We start from the raw sequence: 17,922 nt of genomic DNA, 5'->3' as shown, positions 1-17,922 counted from the left end.
AAGTAAGATAAAATATAATAAAGTTATTAAAATAAAAAATAATTATTAAAGAAAAAAAATTAAAAAAACAAAAAACAAAAAAACAGACGGATAGAACCCTAGGACAAATGGTGGAAGCAAAGCTATACAGACAAAATCTCACACAGAAGCATACACCTCCACACTCACAAAAAGAGGAAAAGGGGAAAAAAATCATAAAACTTGCTCTCAAAGTCCCCCTCCTTAATTTGGGATGATTCGTTGTCTATTCATGTATTCCACAGGTGCAGGGTACATCAAGTTGATTGTGGAGCTTTAATCTGCTGCTTCTGAGGCTGCTGGGGGAGATTTCCCTTTCTCTTGTTTGTTCTCACAGCTCCCAGGGGCTCAGCTTTGGATTTTGCCCCGCCTCTGCGTGTAGGTCGCGGGAGGGCGTCTGTTCTTCGCTCAGACAGGACGGGGTTAAAGGAGCCGCTGCTTCGGGGGCTCTGGCTCACTCAGGCCGGGGGGAGAGAGGGGCACGGAGTGGAAGGCGAGCCCGCGGCAGCAGAGGCCGGCGTGACGTTGCACCAGCCTGAGGCGCGCCGTGCGTTCTCCTGGGGGAGTTGTCCCTGGATCCCGGGACCCTGGCAGTGGCGGGCTGCACAGGTTCCCCGGAAGGCGGGTGTGGATAGTGACATGTGCTCACACACAGGTTTCTTGGTGGCGGCAGCAGCAGCGTTAGTGTCTCATGCCTGTCTCTGGGGCCCGCGCTTTTAGCCGCGGCTCGCGCCCGTCTCTGGAGCTCCTTTAAGCAGCGCGCTTAATCCCCTCTACTCGCGCACCAGGCAACAAAGAGAGAAGAAAAAGTCTCTTGCCTCTTCGGCAGGTCCAGACTTTTCCCCGGACTCCCTCCTGGCTAGCTGTGGCGTACTAACCCCCTGCAGGCTGTGTTCACGCCTCCAACCCCAGTCCTCTCCCGGCGCTGTGACCGAAGCCCAAGCCTCAACTCCCAGCCCCGCCCTCCCCGGCGGGTGAGCAGACAAGTCTGCCGGGCTGGTGAATGCCGGTTGGCCGTGATCCTCTTGCTGGAATCTCTCCACTTTGCCCTTCGCACCCCTGTTGCTGTGCTCTCCTCCGGGGCTCCGAAGCTTCCCCTCTCCACCACCCACAGTCTCCACCCTTGAAGGGGCTTCCTAGTGTGTGGAAACCTTTCCTCCTTCACAGCTCCCTCCCACTGGTGCAGGTCCCCTCCCTATTCTTTTGTCTCTGTTTATTCTTTTTTCTTTTGCCCTACCCAGGTACGTGGGGGGTTCCTTGCCTTTTGGGAGGTCTGAGGTCTTCTGCCAGCGTTCAGTAGGTGTTCTGTAGGAGTTGTTCCACGTGTAGATGTATTTCTGGTGTATCTGTGGGGAGGAAGGTGATCTCTGCATCTTACTCTTCCGCCATCCTCCCGGAAGCCTCAAAATAAGTTCTTAAAATAAGTATGTGTAATTAATTTAGGCAAATGGGAAGTATAGTCAATATAGTCGTCCCTCGTTATTCACTGGGTTTTGGTTGCAAAACCCCCTCAGATACCAAAATTTGCAGATGGCCAAGTCTCTTATTTCTGTATTTAAATCAATTCTAAATTACTTATAATACCTAATACATGGTATTATATAAATAGTATGTAAATATTTGTAAATACAATGTAAATCCTTTATCAGTAGTTGCCAGTGTGTGGCAAATTCAAGTTTTGCTTTTTGGAACTTTGTGGATTTTTTTTTTTTTTTTGGAATATTTTAATCCGTGGTTGGTTGAATCCATGGATACAGAACATGGGGTAAAGAAGGCCAGCTGTATATTAAAAATTCTCACAAATTAGAAAAGAATAAGCTACTTAACATAAAAATGAGAACAACAGGTAATCCAGAGAAAATTGAATGCAAATGACTAATTAAAATCACAAGTAGGCAACAGTGCTGTTGCCATGTCACTTTTAAGGTAAACAAAAACTAGGAAAAATCATTGCATCCATTGCTGGAGGATGCAGGAAAATGGCTCCTCTCATGTAATACCAGTGAGACTGCAAGTCAGCATACATTTTTTTGGAAAGAATTCTATCAGCATTTAAATTAAAGTTTAAACTATCATACTCTGTAACCCAGCAACACCACCTTTGGGACTCTAAACCATAAAACTAAAAATAAGATATATAAGGATATAGGATATATGTTAAAAGATATTTCTTTTAAGTGGTTTTTTATGTCAAAAAAGCTGCAAAAGTCTGAATATTAAGTAGGGAATGGTTTACCAAATAATATATTTCATACTTTCTCTTTTTCTGTTTTTCTTCTCTTTCTCTACCTCTCTGTCTCTAGCTCTGTATCTTAGTCTCTATCTAACTATATATAAATCTGAAAATAAAGTCATGATATTTGTAATCACAAAAAAAAAGTTGAAGTAAATATATTGGGATATTATCCTATTTTTGTCAAAACCAAATCTATATATTTGTACATATAGAGAATGATCTGGTCTATACATCCCACATCAAACTATTTCTTGCAGTGACTAGACTGAAGAGAAGTATGCAGGAGGGTACCAAGTTTTTCTTTACACATTGCTGTCTTGCTTGATTTGTTAAATCAAGCATTATTAACTTTGTAATAAATTTAAAAAACTGACAAAAATCAGTTTAAAAATCAAAGTCTGTCTCATCCACATTCTCCTTTCTTTGGTTAATTATTATATTAGTCTTCTGTTGTACCAGATGCTATGTAATGACTTTGAGAAGGCACATTCAGGCTGTACCCTGGAGTAGCTTTAGTTCTAATTCTGCCAGTCAGGGACTGTTCTGGCCACTTGAAAGTTCTTTCTTTTTGGTATTTTTCCTAGCCTATATATTTCTTTAGGTAAATTCAATCTATAATAGTGATTCTGAACATGGTGTGAGAAGGACATATCAGAATTAGCTGAGGAGTATTCATCCACATATATCCCCCTCGGCATTTGATACCCAACTGTCCCAACCCACAAGTGGTCAACACTGTGGTGAGGACTGTTACTAACCGGCATGTGCTTCATGACTTAGTATGTTGGATTGGGAGAAGTTTGGGAGCCACTGATCCATAAAGTGCTCATGCAGAGCATCCGAAGTCAGAGATGCTCAGTTCTCTTCAGCAGAATAGATCCATTCACTCCAAATATAACAACATCAAATTGAAAGCAAGAATAACTTAATTCTTACTGCCATTTTAAAGCTATCGTCACAGACTTTTGGACTGAAAGAGAATTCTTCATTATATAAAAGGGCAACTATAAGTCAAGGGTGTGAAGTGACTTGATCATTTTCTCATAAGTTGATGGTTAACTGGGATGCACTTAGATTCTAGAAGTTCCTCGGACTTCCATGAGGGAGATTCTTTTTGTCTGAAGAGAAGGCTCAATCCAAGCCTGAAGAAGAAGGAGGGCCCATTAGGCACCCAGAGTGTTCTTCCTTAGCTGTATCTTTAATTCTGCCTTTTTTTAAATGGGAATTTTAGTACACTTTTAGCAGGGCTGAGCTGAGTTCTCCATTACTTTCCTCCCTGATGCTGTTGGAATTTAAGACCCCAGGCAGTGTGACACAGACAGTGTCGCTGTGATCCAAGCATTCTGTCATTAGGGTGGTCAGTACCATTTCTAGTATGTGAGCTACTTTTCAAGAACCAGTAAACCTGTGCCTTTGTGCACATACCTTAAGGTCTAGGATTTGAGTCCCATGAGAAATATATTCCCAGTGCTGTGTTCTGTGTAGCTCAGAGTCCTGAGACCTGGAATGTTTCAGACTGTGGCAGGAAAGGGAGATAAACCGGCTGGCCAGCTGCTGTTGAAAGAATACAGTGTTATATCAGGCATATATTCAACTCAGACAGCTCTTCACTGTGGAGACCACAGCACTGATACTGGATTCTTGGCAGCCAGCACCCCCCATTTAACCCCATGGATGTAGAGAGAGAGCAATTTTTGGCTTAGTTTCCGTAACCCCTTCCCTGGCCAGTGGGGTGGGGTTGTGCTAGTGGTTGCTCGTTGGCAGCCAGAGTACTGTCCAGGGGCTGGAGCCAGCAGAGTAACCTTGTGGTTGGAGTCAAAGGTCAACCTGTGCACAGTCTCCTATGGGAGTGCTGGGTCTGAGTCTTGCAGAGGACCATGTGATGTCTGCTATTGAATGAGACAGGAACATGGCAAAAGACATGGCAGTCAAGGCACAAAGTCAAGTAAGACTAGACATAAGGGCACATACTGAGAAAGGGTTAAACAAAGGAGGATGGAAGAAAGCCTGGAACAAGACAGAAGCCAATTATAAACGTCTATAGCCACTGGGTGAATGTGTCCATTGCATGTCAAGGGGTATTGATGTTAGGAGTCCATATCATCTCATTTTGTTCTCTCAGAAATCTTTCAAGACAGTGAAGGAGCTAAAGTGCAGAGAGGCTGGGTGGCTTATCCAAGATAAGTCACCCAGTTGACAAACAGAAAACACAAACTTAAAGCCCAGATCTTCTGATTTCAGATAAACTCCTTAGGCTGTAGTTTCCATTTGGTAGCATTCTTCTTCTTCTCTTCCTCTAAAAGTTATCTTTAATTTATGATTAAGAAAAAACTTTATGTATAATTTTAAAATTTTTGCTTTTTTTTCCGATTTTTGGATGGAAAGAGTAAGGAACAGACACTGAATATGCTCCAGGTCTATCATCTTCCTGATGATGGCTAGTTATACAGTAGGTTGGACAGTGTGATTATAAATATCTTTGAGCGTTCTGGAGAAGATACCACACTGCTTATAGTCTCCTTATAATAACACATTTTAAGAATGTATGTAACAAATCAGTTTTCTTCCTTTAAAGATTATACCTGTGCATCTCTTTCCTTTAAACTATTTTGACCAGTATTATCCCATGTCTGTATCCTAATGTCTCTGGTTTTTCAATTTGAGGTCCAAACATACATGTTCAGAGTTTTGTAATGGGGACTTTGAGTAAATTTGAACCTCAATATTCTCTCAGTTCTGTCAGCACAGCTCCTTAAGGAACTGCAGGCAGCTCAAATCCTGTGTGAACTTGCATAGGCATTACTACATGTGCTTCCTCTACCCAATAATAATAGCTATGAATCTTCCTTAATACTTATTGAACATTTTATCTGTGCCAGACACCATATAAAGAAGCATTCATATTTTCCTTATTTAATCCTCACAACTGTACTATAAAGTATTATATTCAATTTATATATAAAGAAACAGGCTCAGAGAGGTGAGGTAACTCTCACAAGATAAGACAGTAATTTGGCCAGACAGGTTTCAAATCAGGTCTACTTAACTCTGTAGCCCATACTCCATCATGCTTTGTGGAAAGAAAGAAAAAAAAAGGATATTTAGTATTGTGAAAACCTGCATAATATATAGAAAGCTACTTTAAAAATGTGGGAGGATATCTTGAAAAGCAGGTCTCATCTTATTCTGTTTTAATGAACAGAATAAAACAAAAGTATATATGCATTGCTTCCTTGGAATGTTTTCCTGTTGTGATCTCTAATGATTTCTCCCTGCCTTATGTAGAGAATTAATCTGGTCTCCCAGACTGTGGAGATGTGGTTTTGTATTATATGTTTTTTTTTGCTGAAAAATAATTTTTATCCTCTAGTTGAACTGAAGTGATTTGTAAAATAGCAAAGGGCTGTGCAACATTCTAGAACAGCAAGGGAATTCATGTGGGAAGTTAGTGGCTATGAGTGAAAATAAAATAGTGGCTAAATCAGCTGTTGATGTGTGAAATTGTAAGAAGATGATTGGATCTGAAAATTCCTACTCATGCTTTCAGTTTTGGGTTTTTTTTTTTTGAATATTGAAGAAAGAAATAAACTAATATTTACTGAAGGCTGTCTGGGCCTGGTATTATACTAGGTAATTTTCACAAAAGTTTCTAATTTACTGCACTCAAAAACCTTTTATGAAATGCCATATTATTCCTATTTTACCGAAGAAGAATGCAAGATTTTGCAGTTAGAATATGACAAACCCAGGAATCAAATGTATGTCTTTATGACTTCAAAATTTGAAATTAGGGCTTCCCTGGTGGCACAGTGGTTGAGAGTCTGCCTGCCAGTGCAGAGGACGCGGCTTCGTGCCCCGGTCCGGGAAGATCCCACGTGCCGCGGAGCGGCTGAGCCCGTGAGCCATGGTCTCGGAGCCTGCGTGTCCGGAGCCTGTGCTCCGCAACAGGAGAGGCCACGACAGTGAGAGGCCCGCGTACCGCAAAAAAAAAAAAAAAAAATTGAAATTATTAGCCATGTGGAAATTTCACAGATGCATAACCTGACTCTCCCTCAAATTATTTCAACTTCAAACTTCTAATAGAAGTTGCCATTCTGAGGATCTGAACAAGCCCAGTGAAAAGAAGTTATGAAACATTTCTCCAATTTCTCCAGAGTTATTTGGCTGGAATATTACACACAGAAGACTACACATATGGCTATTGATTTTGTTATTACATTGATAAAACCCAGTTTCAATAGTGGCTCTCTCCATGTTTTAGACTGCCAGTAAGATACCCAGCCACATAGTAGGTAAGGTATTAGTGTTTATTAAACTGAACAAAAATCTCTATCTTCTAAGAACTAGTAGTCTCTCTGTTTGATATAGGAACCAGTTAAGAATCCATATGTGATCTGGATTACAACTTCGACTTCCTTTCTGAAATCCCAGCCCATCTGACAGATTTCTGCTGCTCTGAATTTCCTTTAGTCCCACAATTACTCTTACGAGTTCTTTATTTAGAAACCTACAAAGGTGGTCTTTTGCCTAACTACTTAAACACCTTTTCTTAGATTTCAGTCTTTAATAATCTATCCTACCATAACCTGCCAACTTGAGGATAGAAGGATGGAAAGGAACATTTGGGTGAGAAAAGAAGGAAAGAGAAGCAGAACACTATAATTATGAAAGTTTTTTGGCTTTAAAACTGTTGGTGTGAGACTTGTGGGACTATTTTGAACTCTCTGAGTGATATGTCTGTGCCTTGTTAGTCTGTAAGAAAAATTTACTGCTTTTCTCATTTACTCTTCCCTACCTTCTCCATCTCCATTCACGTACTTGGTCACTCTCTGTGGACATCCTGCCTGGTCTCCTGCCCTCTAGTGGAAAGATCCCTGTCTATCCCCAAATTTGTCCTTAGGCTCTCCTCCCAACCCATTTCTCCAGTGTCCTTTAGTCAACACCCTTGGTCTATCTGGACCCTGAATACAGGATATAAAGAATGGAACCTTTATAAACTCAAGTGCAATATAATTAACAAAAATGAGATGGAGAGATATCATTGCAGTGAGAATGGGGTGCTGTCTACTCATGAAAATATAAAGCCAAAATTTGATCCAGAGTTAATTTTTAACTCCCAAAGTTTCTTTAAGAACATTAGTTCTGAAACAAGATTATTGGATCCAAGTGAGCATTTCCAGGTATGGATCAGAAAAAAGATAGATGAGGCTGGAGACTGATTCTTTTTTCTGGTATTTTTGTTGTTTTAACTGTTACTGTCAGACATTAGTATAGTATACCCAATAAGTCTACACTGGTGGTGCAGTAACTTCCCATACGATTGCAATTTGGAATTCATGCAGTAAAATACTGCATGGAGGCAAATAAAAGAAGGCTACTGCATGGATCGACAGATCCACTGGTTGTCAGCATGGAGTAAACTAGCAAAATGACTTCTAACTGATTATCATCTTAATCAATGACCCATCCACTGTGGCTCTTTGTGCTATGGATTCTAGAGTGTTCTCACACCAAGTGGGCTCCTCTTCTTTTCTGATTTCCTTCGAAGACCTTAGTTATATGTGGAAGTCATCTATTAAAATACTCATGTTTGGTGAGCTTTAGGCTTTACCATCTGTTTCCTTACCCCATGTGGCCATCAGAATGGTGTCTCAAAGTGTCCAAGAATCAATAGAAATGTCCTTGTTGAAAACTGGTTTCATGGATCATTTATCTTCTGTTATTTCTGCTTTCACATAAGTCTTGACCTATGCAGAGTCCTTCCTTTTGTGACAAACTTACCTGTATGTTTTTCATTCCAGCATTTTAGGATTTTAGTTAGAGGAGTCTTCCAGAATTCTTAAACTACCCCCTTGTCCCTGCTGCAAATGGGATCTGGCCTCCCTTGATGCTTCAGTTACTGAGGAGGGATTATTTTGGACCAAACTCTATCTTAGAACATTTCAGTGAAGTGATAAATAGCTGGTTTTTCTGCTTAGAACACCTAGATTTTAATCATGGCTTCACAAGCTCTTGGCTCTTGAACTTGTAGAATTATTTATCGCTGAGCCTCAGTTTCCTCGTTTATGAAGTCAAAATAATGATATTACTTTCCTCATAGGATTATTGTAAAGGCTAGGTATGTGTAATGGGAAATGGGAGTGTTAAAAGAAGCAGACTAAAAGATGATAGAGGGTGTTGTGTTTTATTTCTCAAATGGCAGAACTACCATCTTCCCTCTGGAAAGGAAGCAACAGACAAACGTCCTTAAGCATAAGGGGTCTTATTTTACTGCTTCATTTACCATATACCGGAATGGCTCTAGCTTTACTTAAAAAGAGACAGAAGTTAAAAAAAAAAAAAAGAGAGAGGAAAAAATCCAACACCTAACATTTACTAAACATTAGTCATATGTCAAATTCGAAACGCTTAATATTAAGTATTATTAAGTTGTCAAGACAATCCTCAGAGGTATATTCTATTCTTTCCCCATTATGGAGGTGAGGAAACTGAGACTCAGGTTAAGTGACTTGTCCAAAGTCACACAGTTAGAAATGAATAGAGATAATTCGACTTTTTAGCCTATACTCCTGATTAACATGCTGTTACTGCAGTGTTTATGTATGAAGTCAAGGGTCACAAATAATTTGTGTGAATATTCATATTTGAATATTCCTACTTCCTGATATTCATCCCTCCTCCACCAATAGTGTGGTTGACAGCATTTCACATTTCTATTGAAATATCCGTGTCTCTCTGAAGACTTTCCAAAGACTAGCAGAATTAAATATTCCCTGTTCTCTGCTCTCAGAGCATTGCACACAAGCTGATAAAACACACATCACCCTCTTTAGTTATTTCTCCCCTGCCCTCCATCCTGTGACTTCCTGAGTATGGAAGTGTTGCCTGATTTCCTAACACCCCTTTATGATCATCATTGTTATTATTATTGTTGCCGATATTGCTATTACTTTAATTATCAGAGATGAGCACAATATCTGGTATATTGGAAGGTCTCAATATTTGTTTTTTAAATGGACAGTCTGTTAAAATTATTTTTCGTACAATTAATAGTTTATTGAAAACCCGAGACCTTCTTACCTACTAATTTTTCATTACTGACTGTGGATTTTTAAAATTTATTTATTTACTTTTGGCTGTGTTGGGTCTTCGTTTCTGTGCATGGGCTTTCTGTACTTGCGGCGAGCGGGGGCCACTCTTCATTGCAGTGTGCGGGTCTCTCACTGTCACAGCCTCTCTTGTTGCGGAGCACAGGCTCCAGACGCGCAGGCTCAGTAGTTGTGGCTCACGGGCCCAGTTGCTCTGTGGCATGTGGGATCTTCCCAGACCAGGGCTCGAACCCGTGTCCCCTGCATCGGCAGGCAGATTCTCAACTACTGCGCCACCAGGGAAGCCCCTGACTGTGGATTTTTGAAATGTGTTTGCTTCTGGTCCATGCAGTTCTGCTTCCTCCTGGCAGCCTTTCAAGGTGCAGGAACCATGCCTCGGCTATTTGTGTTACACTGGTCCCCAGATCACCATAGGTTCCTAATAAATCTTCTTTCTAATCAGCTTTTGAAAATGGAGCTTCGTGCTTTTCTGCAGTCAGTTATGAAGATGGCTGTCTCTAGAGCCTTCTCTTTAGCTACAACCACCTTCCCAGAATTACTTTCCTTTCCTCAGCTCCATTTATGAGACTGCAGCTCTCCAGAACCATATGTTGCAGCTGAATTGTGCTTTCCCCTAGTAGCAGGATATCATTTTTTTTAATACCATGTTATTTGTTGGTCCCTTGATTATTCAAGAAAACTAGGAATCTCACACATGTTAGCAATTGTAGCTCCAGGAGCTGAAGATTTATACTACAGGCAAGCATACGTTTATAAGCCAGTTTTCAGATCTCATATCTTAACTTCCTGGCGATATAGCAGAAGTATAACTAAGCCTGAAACTCGTGCATGCTCCAGAACTGACAGACATTTGTGTGTGTGTGTGTGTGTGTGTGTGTGTGTGTGTGTGTTGATCCGAATGAGTACATAATGGGAGAGAATGATGCTTTTAAATTTAGTTGTGTCTTTAATATTGTTACCAGTGTTACATGTCTGTGATCATTTTTCCCCTGGCAAATGTAGTCTTCATTACAAAATCCAGTCATGCAATTTGCATGCTTTGGAGATAAGGCTGAGGCTCTGTCAGAGCACTTAACCACAGGTGTAAAAATGTTGTGATTAAAAAGAGACTGCACATTTAAGTAGGAGTAATTAGAAGTGAATTCTTAATTGTAAAATTACACAAGCATTTATGCTTTGCTTTGTGATCCTCAGCCTTTGAAAGGTGCTATATAAATGCAAATTGCTTGTCACATCATTCATGCCATGTATTCATGACATTGAAAAATGTGCATTTATACTGAACTAAGCTTAATAATAAAATACTAAATATGAAGTATGTATTAAATAGACCTACATTTCCATCAACCAAGAAAGTACATTTCTGTATTTTCCTTTTGAACGTGTACCTGGGCTGATGAGATACAAGTTCTCTCTTATTACATCTGATTAAGAGAATGAAGTATAAAAATAGAACTCTTCAGACTGATTAAACTACAAAACTGTAAACAGTTTTTTCTAAATATTATTATTGTAGCTTAACAGCATTAAAATTTTCTGAATGTGAACTCACATGTTGGTTGTAGTACCTTTATTGCCTGTTGGTAATCTAAAGAAGGCCTTCTTTCAAGACTTATAGATATGGTAATTTATCAGTTATTGGAATATTCCATTGCTATAAATATTTCAGCCTTCTTTATGACCTCTTGATATAATTCCCACATCAGGAGTTTGGATTGTGAATTAAGAAATGTAATTTTTATGAATATCAAGGTTTAAAACCACTTGGGAGAGAGTGAGAATCTCATCTTCACAAGATGGATGCCAGAAAATGATAAACATCAGGTCCCCCTACACCCCATGTTTCATGTGTTTGTCAACAGAAAGAAATTATTTCAGGGAGGTGCTTCTCAGTCACTGATGTGTCATTATGTCATTTGGAGATCTCATTAAAGTATAGATTCTGATTCAGTAGATTTGATGTGGGGCCTGAGATTTTGCATTTCTATCGATAACAATCTTTCTTGTGATGCAGATGCTACTGGTCTACAGACCACATGTGGAATAGTGAGGATTAAGGCAGGGCTCTGCAAACTTTTCTGTAAAGAACCAGAAGATAGATAGTTTAGCCTTTGCAGGCCATAGGCTTTCTGTCACAGCTAGTCAGTTCTGCTGCTGAAGCACAAAAGAGTCATGGTTAAATACATAAATAAGTAAGCATGGTGGTGTTTCAGTGAAACTTCATTTACAGGACACGAGGCAAGAGGATTTGGCTCCAGGGCTGTAGTTTGCCCACGCCTGTTTTAGGGAATTATGAGTGTTTTTTTTTTTTTTTAATATATCTTTTTTTTTTTTTTTAAGATTTATTATTTATTTATTTAATTTATTTTTGGCTGCATCGGGTCTTAGTTGCGGCACGCAGGATCTTCGTTGAGGCATGTGGGATCTTTCGTTGTGGTGCACAGGCTCTTCATTGTGGTGTGCGGGCTTCTCTCTAGTTGTGGCACTAGAGAGGGCTCATAGGCTCTGTAGATGTGGCAGGTGGGCTTAGTTGCCCTGTGGCATGTGGGATCTTAGTCCCCTGACCAGGGATCAAACCCATGTCCCCTGCATTGTAAGGCAGATTCTTTACTACTGGACCACCAAGGAAGTCCCACTATGAGTGTTCTAAGAAACTCATTTTTATTCCAAAATTGCCCCTCTTCAGAGTTAACACAGCAGAGGCTAACTTAAATTCTCGAATAGTCTTCAGTGACAATCTGTCTCTGAAAGTTACTAATATTAATCTATATAGGCCCCATTTGCATTTATCCATCTTCCATTTTCTTCCCCTCCTGGTATCTTTATCTTCTTTCCTCATTCTCCCAGTTGAAGAGCTCCAAGGCAACATTCAGTTCCCCATAACCAAAATCCACGGATGCTCAAGTTCCTTATAACAGGGGTCCCCAACCCCTGGGCCACGGACTGTTACCAGTCCGTGGCCTGTTAGGAACTAGGCCACACAGCAGGAGGTGAGTGGCAGGTGAGCGAGAGAAGCTTCATCTGTATTTACAGCCACTCCCCATCGCTTGCATTACCGCCTGAGCTCTGCCTCCTTTCAGCACCATAACTAGACGAATTGATGAAATAGCAGAGGATATTGAGGCACAATTGTTAGAGAGGATTAATGAGTCACCGTGGTATGCAGTCCAGGTTGACGAGTCTACTGATGTTGACAACAAGGCAACAATGCTTGTTTTTGTGTGATCTATTTTTCAGGAGGATGTGCATGAGGATATGTTATGTGCACTTTTGTTGCCAACCAACACCACAGCTGCAGAGCTATTCAAGTCCTTGAATGATTACATCTCAGGAAAACTGAATTGGTCATTTTGTGTCGGTATGTGCACACACGGAGCCATGACTGGATGGCTTTCTGGTTTCACTACTCGGGTCAAAGAGGTCACTTCTGAATGTGAGTCTACACACTGTGTCATCCATAGAGAAATGCTGGCTAGCAGAAAAATGTCACCTGAACTTAACAACGTTTTGCAGGATGTGATTAAAATTACCAACCACATTAAAGTACATGCCCTTAATTCACGTCCGTTCGTGCAGCTCTGTGAGGAGATGGACACAAAGCACACACGTCTTCTCTTATACATAGAAGTGAGATGGCTTTCTAAAGGTAGATCACTGGCCAGAGTTTTTGAGTTACGAGAGCTGCTCCAGAGATTTCTTTTAGAGAAACAGTCACCACTGGCAGCACATTCCAGTGACGCAGAATGCGTCACAAAACTTGCTTACTTGTGTGACATATTCAACCTGCTCAGCAAACTCAGTCTGTCATCACTTCGGGGGAGAATGGCAGCTGTGTTCAAGTTGGCACATAAAGTGGCTGCATTCAAAGCCAAACTGGAATTATGGGGGCAACAAGTGAACCTTGGGACTTTTGTCATGTTTCAAGCATTAGCAGAGATTTTGAAAGAGACTGAGCCAGGGCCTTCTTTCTCCCGGCTGGTGCCTGTTCACCAATCTCAGCTTTCAAAAGAGTTTGAGCATTACTTCCCAACCACAAAAGACCCCCGAACTGGGAAGGAATGGATCCACAACCCATTTGTGAATAAGCCAGTTGAATCGACTTTATCCGTGCTAGAAGAGGATCAACTGCTTGAGATCGCAAATGACGGTGGCCTTAAAAGTTTGTTTGAGGGTGTCCCTGGTGGCGCAGTGGTTGAGAGTCCGCCTGCCGATGCTAGGGGACGTGGGTTTGTGTCCCGGTCCGGGAAGATCCCACATGCCGTGGGGCGGCTGGGCCCGTGAGCCATGGCCGCTGAGCCTGCGCGTCTGGAGCCTGTGCTCCGCAACTGGAGAGACCACAACAGTGAGAGGCCCGCGTACCGAAAAAAAAAAAAAAAAAATTTGTTTGAGACAACTTCAAATCTTCATACGTTCTGGATGAAAGTCAAGGCGGAGTATCCTGAGATTGCCACAAAAGCACTGAAAAGCCTGCTTCCGTTTCCAACATCCTATCTTTGTGAAGCAGGGTTTTCTGCAGTGACAGCAACCAAAACGAGATCACGGAGTAAACTGGACATAAGCAACATGCCTCGGGTGTCACTGTCTCCCATCACCCCCAGATGGGACCATCCAGTTGCTGGAAAACAAGCTCAGGGCTCCCACTGATTCTGCATTATGGTGAGTTATATAATTATTTCATTACCATGTGATAATAATAAAATTACCATGTGATAATAATAGAAATAAAGTGCACAATAAATGTAACGCACTTGAATCATCCCGAAGTCATCCCATCCCCGTCCCCGGTCCGTGGAAAAATTGTCTTCCATGAAACCGGTCCCTAGTGCCAAAAAGGTTGGAGACCGCTGCCTTATAAGTATAAAATGGCATAGTAGAGCCGGCCCTCCAGTTCTCCAGTTCTGCACCCACGAATTCAACCAACCTTGGATTGAATTTGGTCTGGAATTGGTTGAATCCAATACTAGGTTGGTTGAATCTGTGGATGTGGAAGCTGCATAGCTGGAGTTCCGGTTGTAAATATCAGATGTTATTTAATATACTCAGAATCCTCAAGAGTCTCCTCAAAGAGCAGAGCAGTAGGCCAGTAGAGTTTTATATTTATTGGATGATCTCTCCCTTGTTCTTTTTTCCACGTTCTTTTTTCTTTTTATTCTCAAATAAAGCCACACAAACAACCAGTGTTGTTTACCAAAGGTGAACTGTCCGATCAGATGATCTACATCCAATCCTTTTTTTAAATCTCAATCAAGATCAGAGTCATTCTTCTAGACAAGTCTTTTTATCTTTCCAATTATCTAGCCTCCCTCAGTTCTTCCAATGGCTGTGTCATTTGACAACTCCAGAGCTGACATTTCATTACAGTGATCAGGTAGGCAGGTTTACTCTTCCCCAGAATGACCAGCCTTAGTACTAATGTCTAAAGTACCCTTTACCTTATTTTTACATTTCAGAGGAAATAAAATTAAGGAATGTGCCAAATTGTGTTAGAAATTTTTAGCATTAACCACTAGGACTGTTAATATCCCAGTAAAATACTAGGCTATTGACAGGGCATATTCATTAATTTCACTAGTAAATAGTCAAGAACGTTGAAAGAATTTATATATAATTTATCTTTAAATACAAGCTATAACGATTAAACAGTTTTAGTAGAAATAATGGATTAGGAGTTCAATAAACTATAGCCTGAGGGCCAAATACCACTCACTTCTGGTTTGTGTGTGACCCGCAAGCTAGGATGGTTTTTGTTTTACTTTTTAAAAAGGTTGAAAAGAAAATCAAAATATGAATAATATTTTGTGCCACTTGAAAATTGCATGAAATTCAAATTTCAGTTTCCATAAATTAAGTGTTATTGGGCCACAGCGACACCTGTTGATTTGTGTATTGTCTGTATTATCTATGGCTACGTTGGCACTACAGCGGCAGAATTGACTGCAGCAGAGGCTATGGCTCTCAATATTTACTGTCTGTCTATTTACAGAAAAAAGTTCAGCAACCCCTAAGTTAGGTGAAAACATGTCTTATGACTTATATCTATGTGCTTCACTAAAACTTGATTGCTTTAACATCAATTAGTTAAAACAAAACTAAGAAGGTTGAGAACAATGCATGTGGTATTTGGAAGAATGGAAAAAATTGTTTAAAATATCTGGATCTTGTCTAGTTCACAATATAATAACAGATTTATAAAAATTAACACTGAACACATCCTTACTGTTTATGTCAGGCGTATGCTAAGAACTTGTGGGTCTTATATTTTATATTACAGCTAGTCAACTGGCATTATCTCACAACCCACAATTACCATTTGAAATAGGCACCATCGTGATCCTTATTTTGGCAACGAGGAGGTGAGACTTAAGTTAAATGACTTGCCCCATGTCACCCAGCCAGCAAATGGCAAAGTCAGATTTGAACAGAGACAGTTTAACTCTTGAGATCAATATTTTAACCCTATAATATAGTTCATCAACATTTTACAAAGATAGTACAGTTGTCCCTTGGTGTCTGTGGGGGATTGGATCCAGGACATACCCCCCTCCGCAACAATACAAAAACCTGAGGGCGCTCAAGTTCCTTGTATAGAATGGCGTAGTACAGTTGACCCTTGAACAACTCAGAGGTTAGGGGTGCTGACCCTCCTCACATTTGAAAATCTGTGAATAAATTAGAGTTGGCCCTCTATATCAATTCTTCTGTGTCCAAGGATTCAACCTTGGATCGTGTAGTACTGTAGTATTTACAATTGAAAAAAATCTGCGTATAAATGGACCCGAGCAGTTCAAATCCTTGATGTTCAAGAGTCAGCTGTATTTGCATATAACCTATTCACATCTTCCCATATACTTTAAATCATCTAATCATCTTTATATCTTCCATATACTTTAAATCATCTTTATACAATGTAAATGTTGTGTAAATAGTTGTAAACACAATGTAAGTACTACGTAAATAGATGCCAGTGTGCATCAAATTCAAGTTTTGCTCTTTGGAACTTTCTGGATTTTTTTAAAAAATATTTTTGATCTGTAGTTGGTTGAATCTGTGGCTGTAGGACCCACCAATATGGAGGGCCAACTGTACCAATTTTCTTATACACATACTGATCAATTCAGTAACATGTATGTGGGAAGTATCCAGTTGCTCACTACCTTGTGATCTTCTGGCCTGAATGTGGTCTTGTTCAATTTGAGAGGAAGTGGAACTCTTGCAGATTATTATTAAAGTCACTGAGGTATACACTTCTTTTAAAATTGCTTCTCCTATTTCCCTTAGTGTTTGAGTGACTGTGAAGTAAAATGACAACAGGCAGGTTGAAGTTTAATCCAGGTAAGATGGAAGCTTTTGGAGAAGCTGAAGAGTATTTTCTTTACACTGAATTAAAGTCTTCACAGAGCAGAAGTGATTTAGATGGTGCCTCAGGAAAGAGAAACTTTGCATTATGCTCTGCATAGCACACAAGTTGTTACCATTTTTTTTTTTTACCTGATGGCCTCATTACAATTCTTAAAGGCTGATAACCTTTACTTAAATACCTTTTTTTGCAATGCCATGTTTATGCATGTATGCCTACGTAAAATCAGATGAGCAAGGGAGCACAGTCAGGGCTCTCAAAGCTGCAATTAGATGCATCGCCAGCTTTTTCCTCCACCAAAAATTTAGCTAGCACAGAAAACAATAGGCCACGTGCATAAAGCAATTAGTGATATCAAGGCCTGGACAATCACCTAATTCTGTAGCAAGCTACTCTAGACTGGATTATTTATTTACCCTTGCCTTATTTTACTGTGCTAGTGGGATTTCTTAGGGCTTAAGGAGAGTTAATTCTGCTGGTAGGCATGATCTTTATGCAATTCCACTGTTGGAATTATATGTATTGAGATAAATGTGGGATTCATTGTAGATTAAAAAGGTTCTTTTGTTTGGAGTTGAGGAAATAACAAGGAGAGTGTTTTGAATTCTCTGTTTGTTTGGTTTTTTTCCCCTCTTATTGCGTCACACATTTCCACTGCTGACCTTCAGGCAGGCCTCTTTGTAGAGGTTTTTGCCCAAATGATTTGTGAGGGTCTTTTGAGTGGGTAATTGGACATTCAGTTGGAAGCTTTATTTTGACAGTGGGCTAATAGGTTAATTCTGTATTCAAAAACAGATGTGTTTGTTTGTTTGTTTTAAATAATGAGGTGTCAAGCCAATTCCCATTTTCCGGGCATTTTGCTTTCTTTTGATGGCAGGTAATTTGGTAAACAGATCATGTTACTTAACTGTATTCACTTCTTCATCCACAGCAGAAATCTTGTTTCTCCTCTAAAGAGAAACTTAAATATGATATTTATAATTCACGTGAAGGCTGTAGGAGCTAGCATCAAGTGCTTATGATTATATTCAGATGATAAGAAAATGTAATGAAAGTCTAGTAGAGCTTGCTTATTACCGTTGACCTCAAGTGCAACATCATTTAAATTGAAACGGCTCTGCCCTCTACTATGAAAAATTGTCCAAAGGGCAAAGAGTTGTCTCTAGGGCTATTCATTGATGTACATTAAACCTTCTTAGAGA

At 40.1% G+C, this 17,922-nt stretch overlaps 1 protein-coding gene across 1 annotated transcript in view; it reads left to right on the top strand.

Moving 5' to 3' along the window:
• The window catches only part of LOC309961738 (uncharacterized protein), a gene marked incomplete at its 3' end in the record, with an annotated part of 368,845 nt that extends 353,125 nt beyond the window's left edge, over positions 1-15,720 (top strand). The window contains exons 4-5 of the mRNA XM_082839243.1: positions 12,601-12,721; positions 15,635-15,720. Of these exons, the coding sequence (XP_082695369.1) occupies positions 12,601-12,721; positions 15,635-15,720 (207 nt within the window). The remainder of the gene's footprint in view (positions 1-12,600; positions 12,722-15,634) is intronic.
• Positions 15,721-17,922: the final 2,202 nt, after the last annotated feature.

This window comes from Leucopleurus acutus, assembly GCF_964270905.1.
Source record: "Leucopleurus acutus genome assembly, chromosome: 5".
Classification (NCBI taxonomy): Eukaryota; Metazoa; Chordata; class Mammalia; order Artiodactyla; family Delphinidae; genus Leucopleurus; species Leucopleurus acutus.
This window is presented reverse-complemented; position numbering and strand designations above follow the sequence as displayed.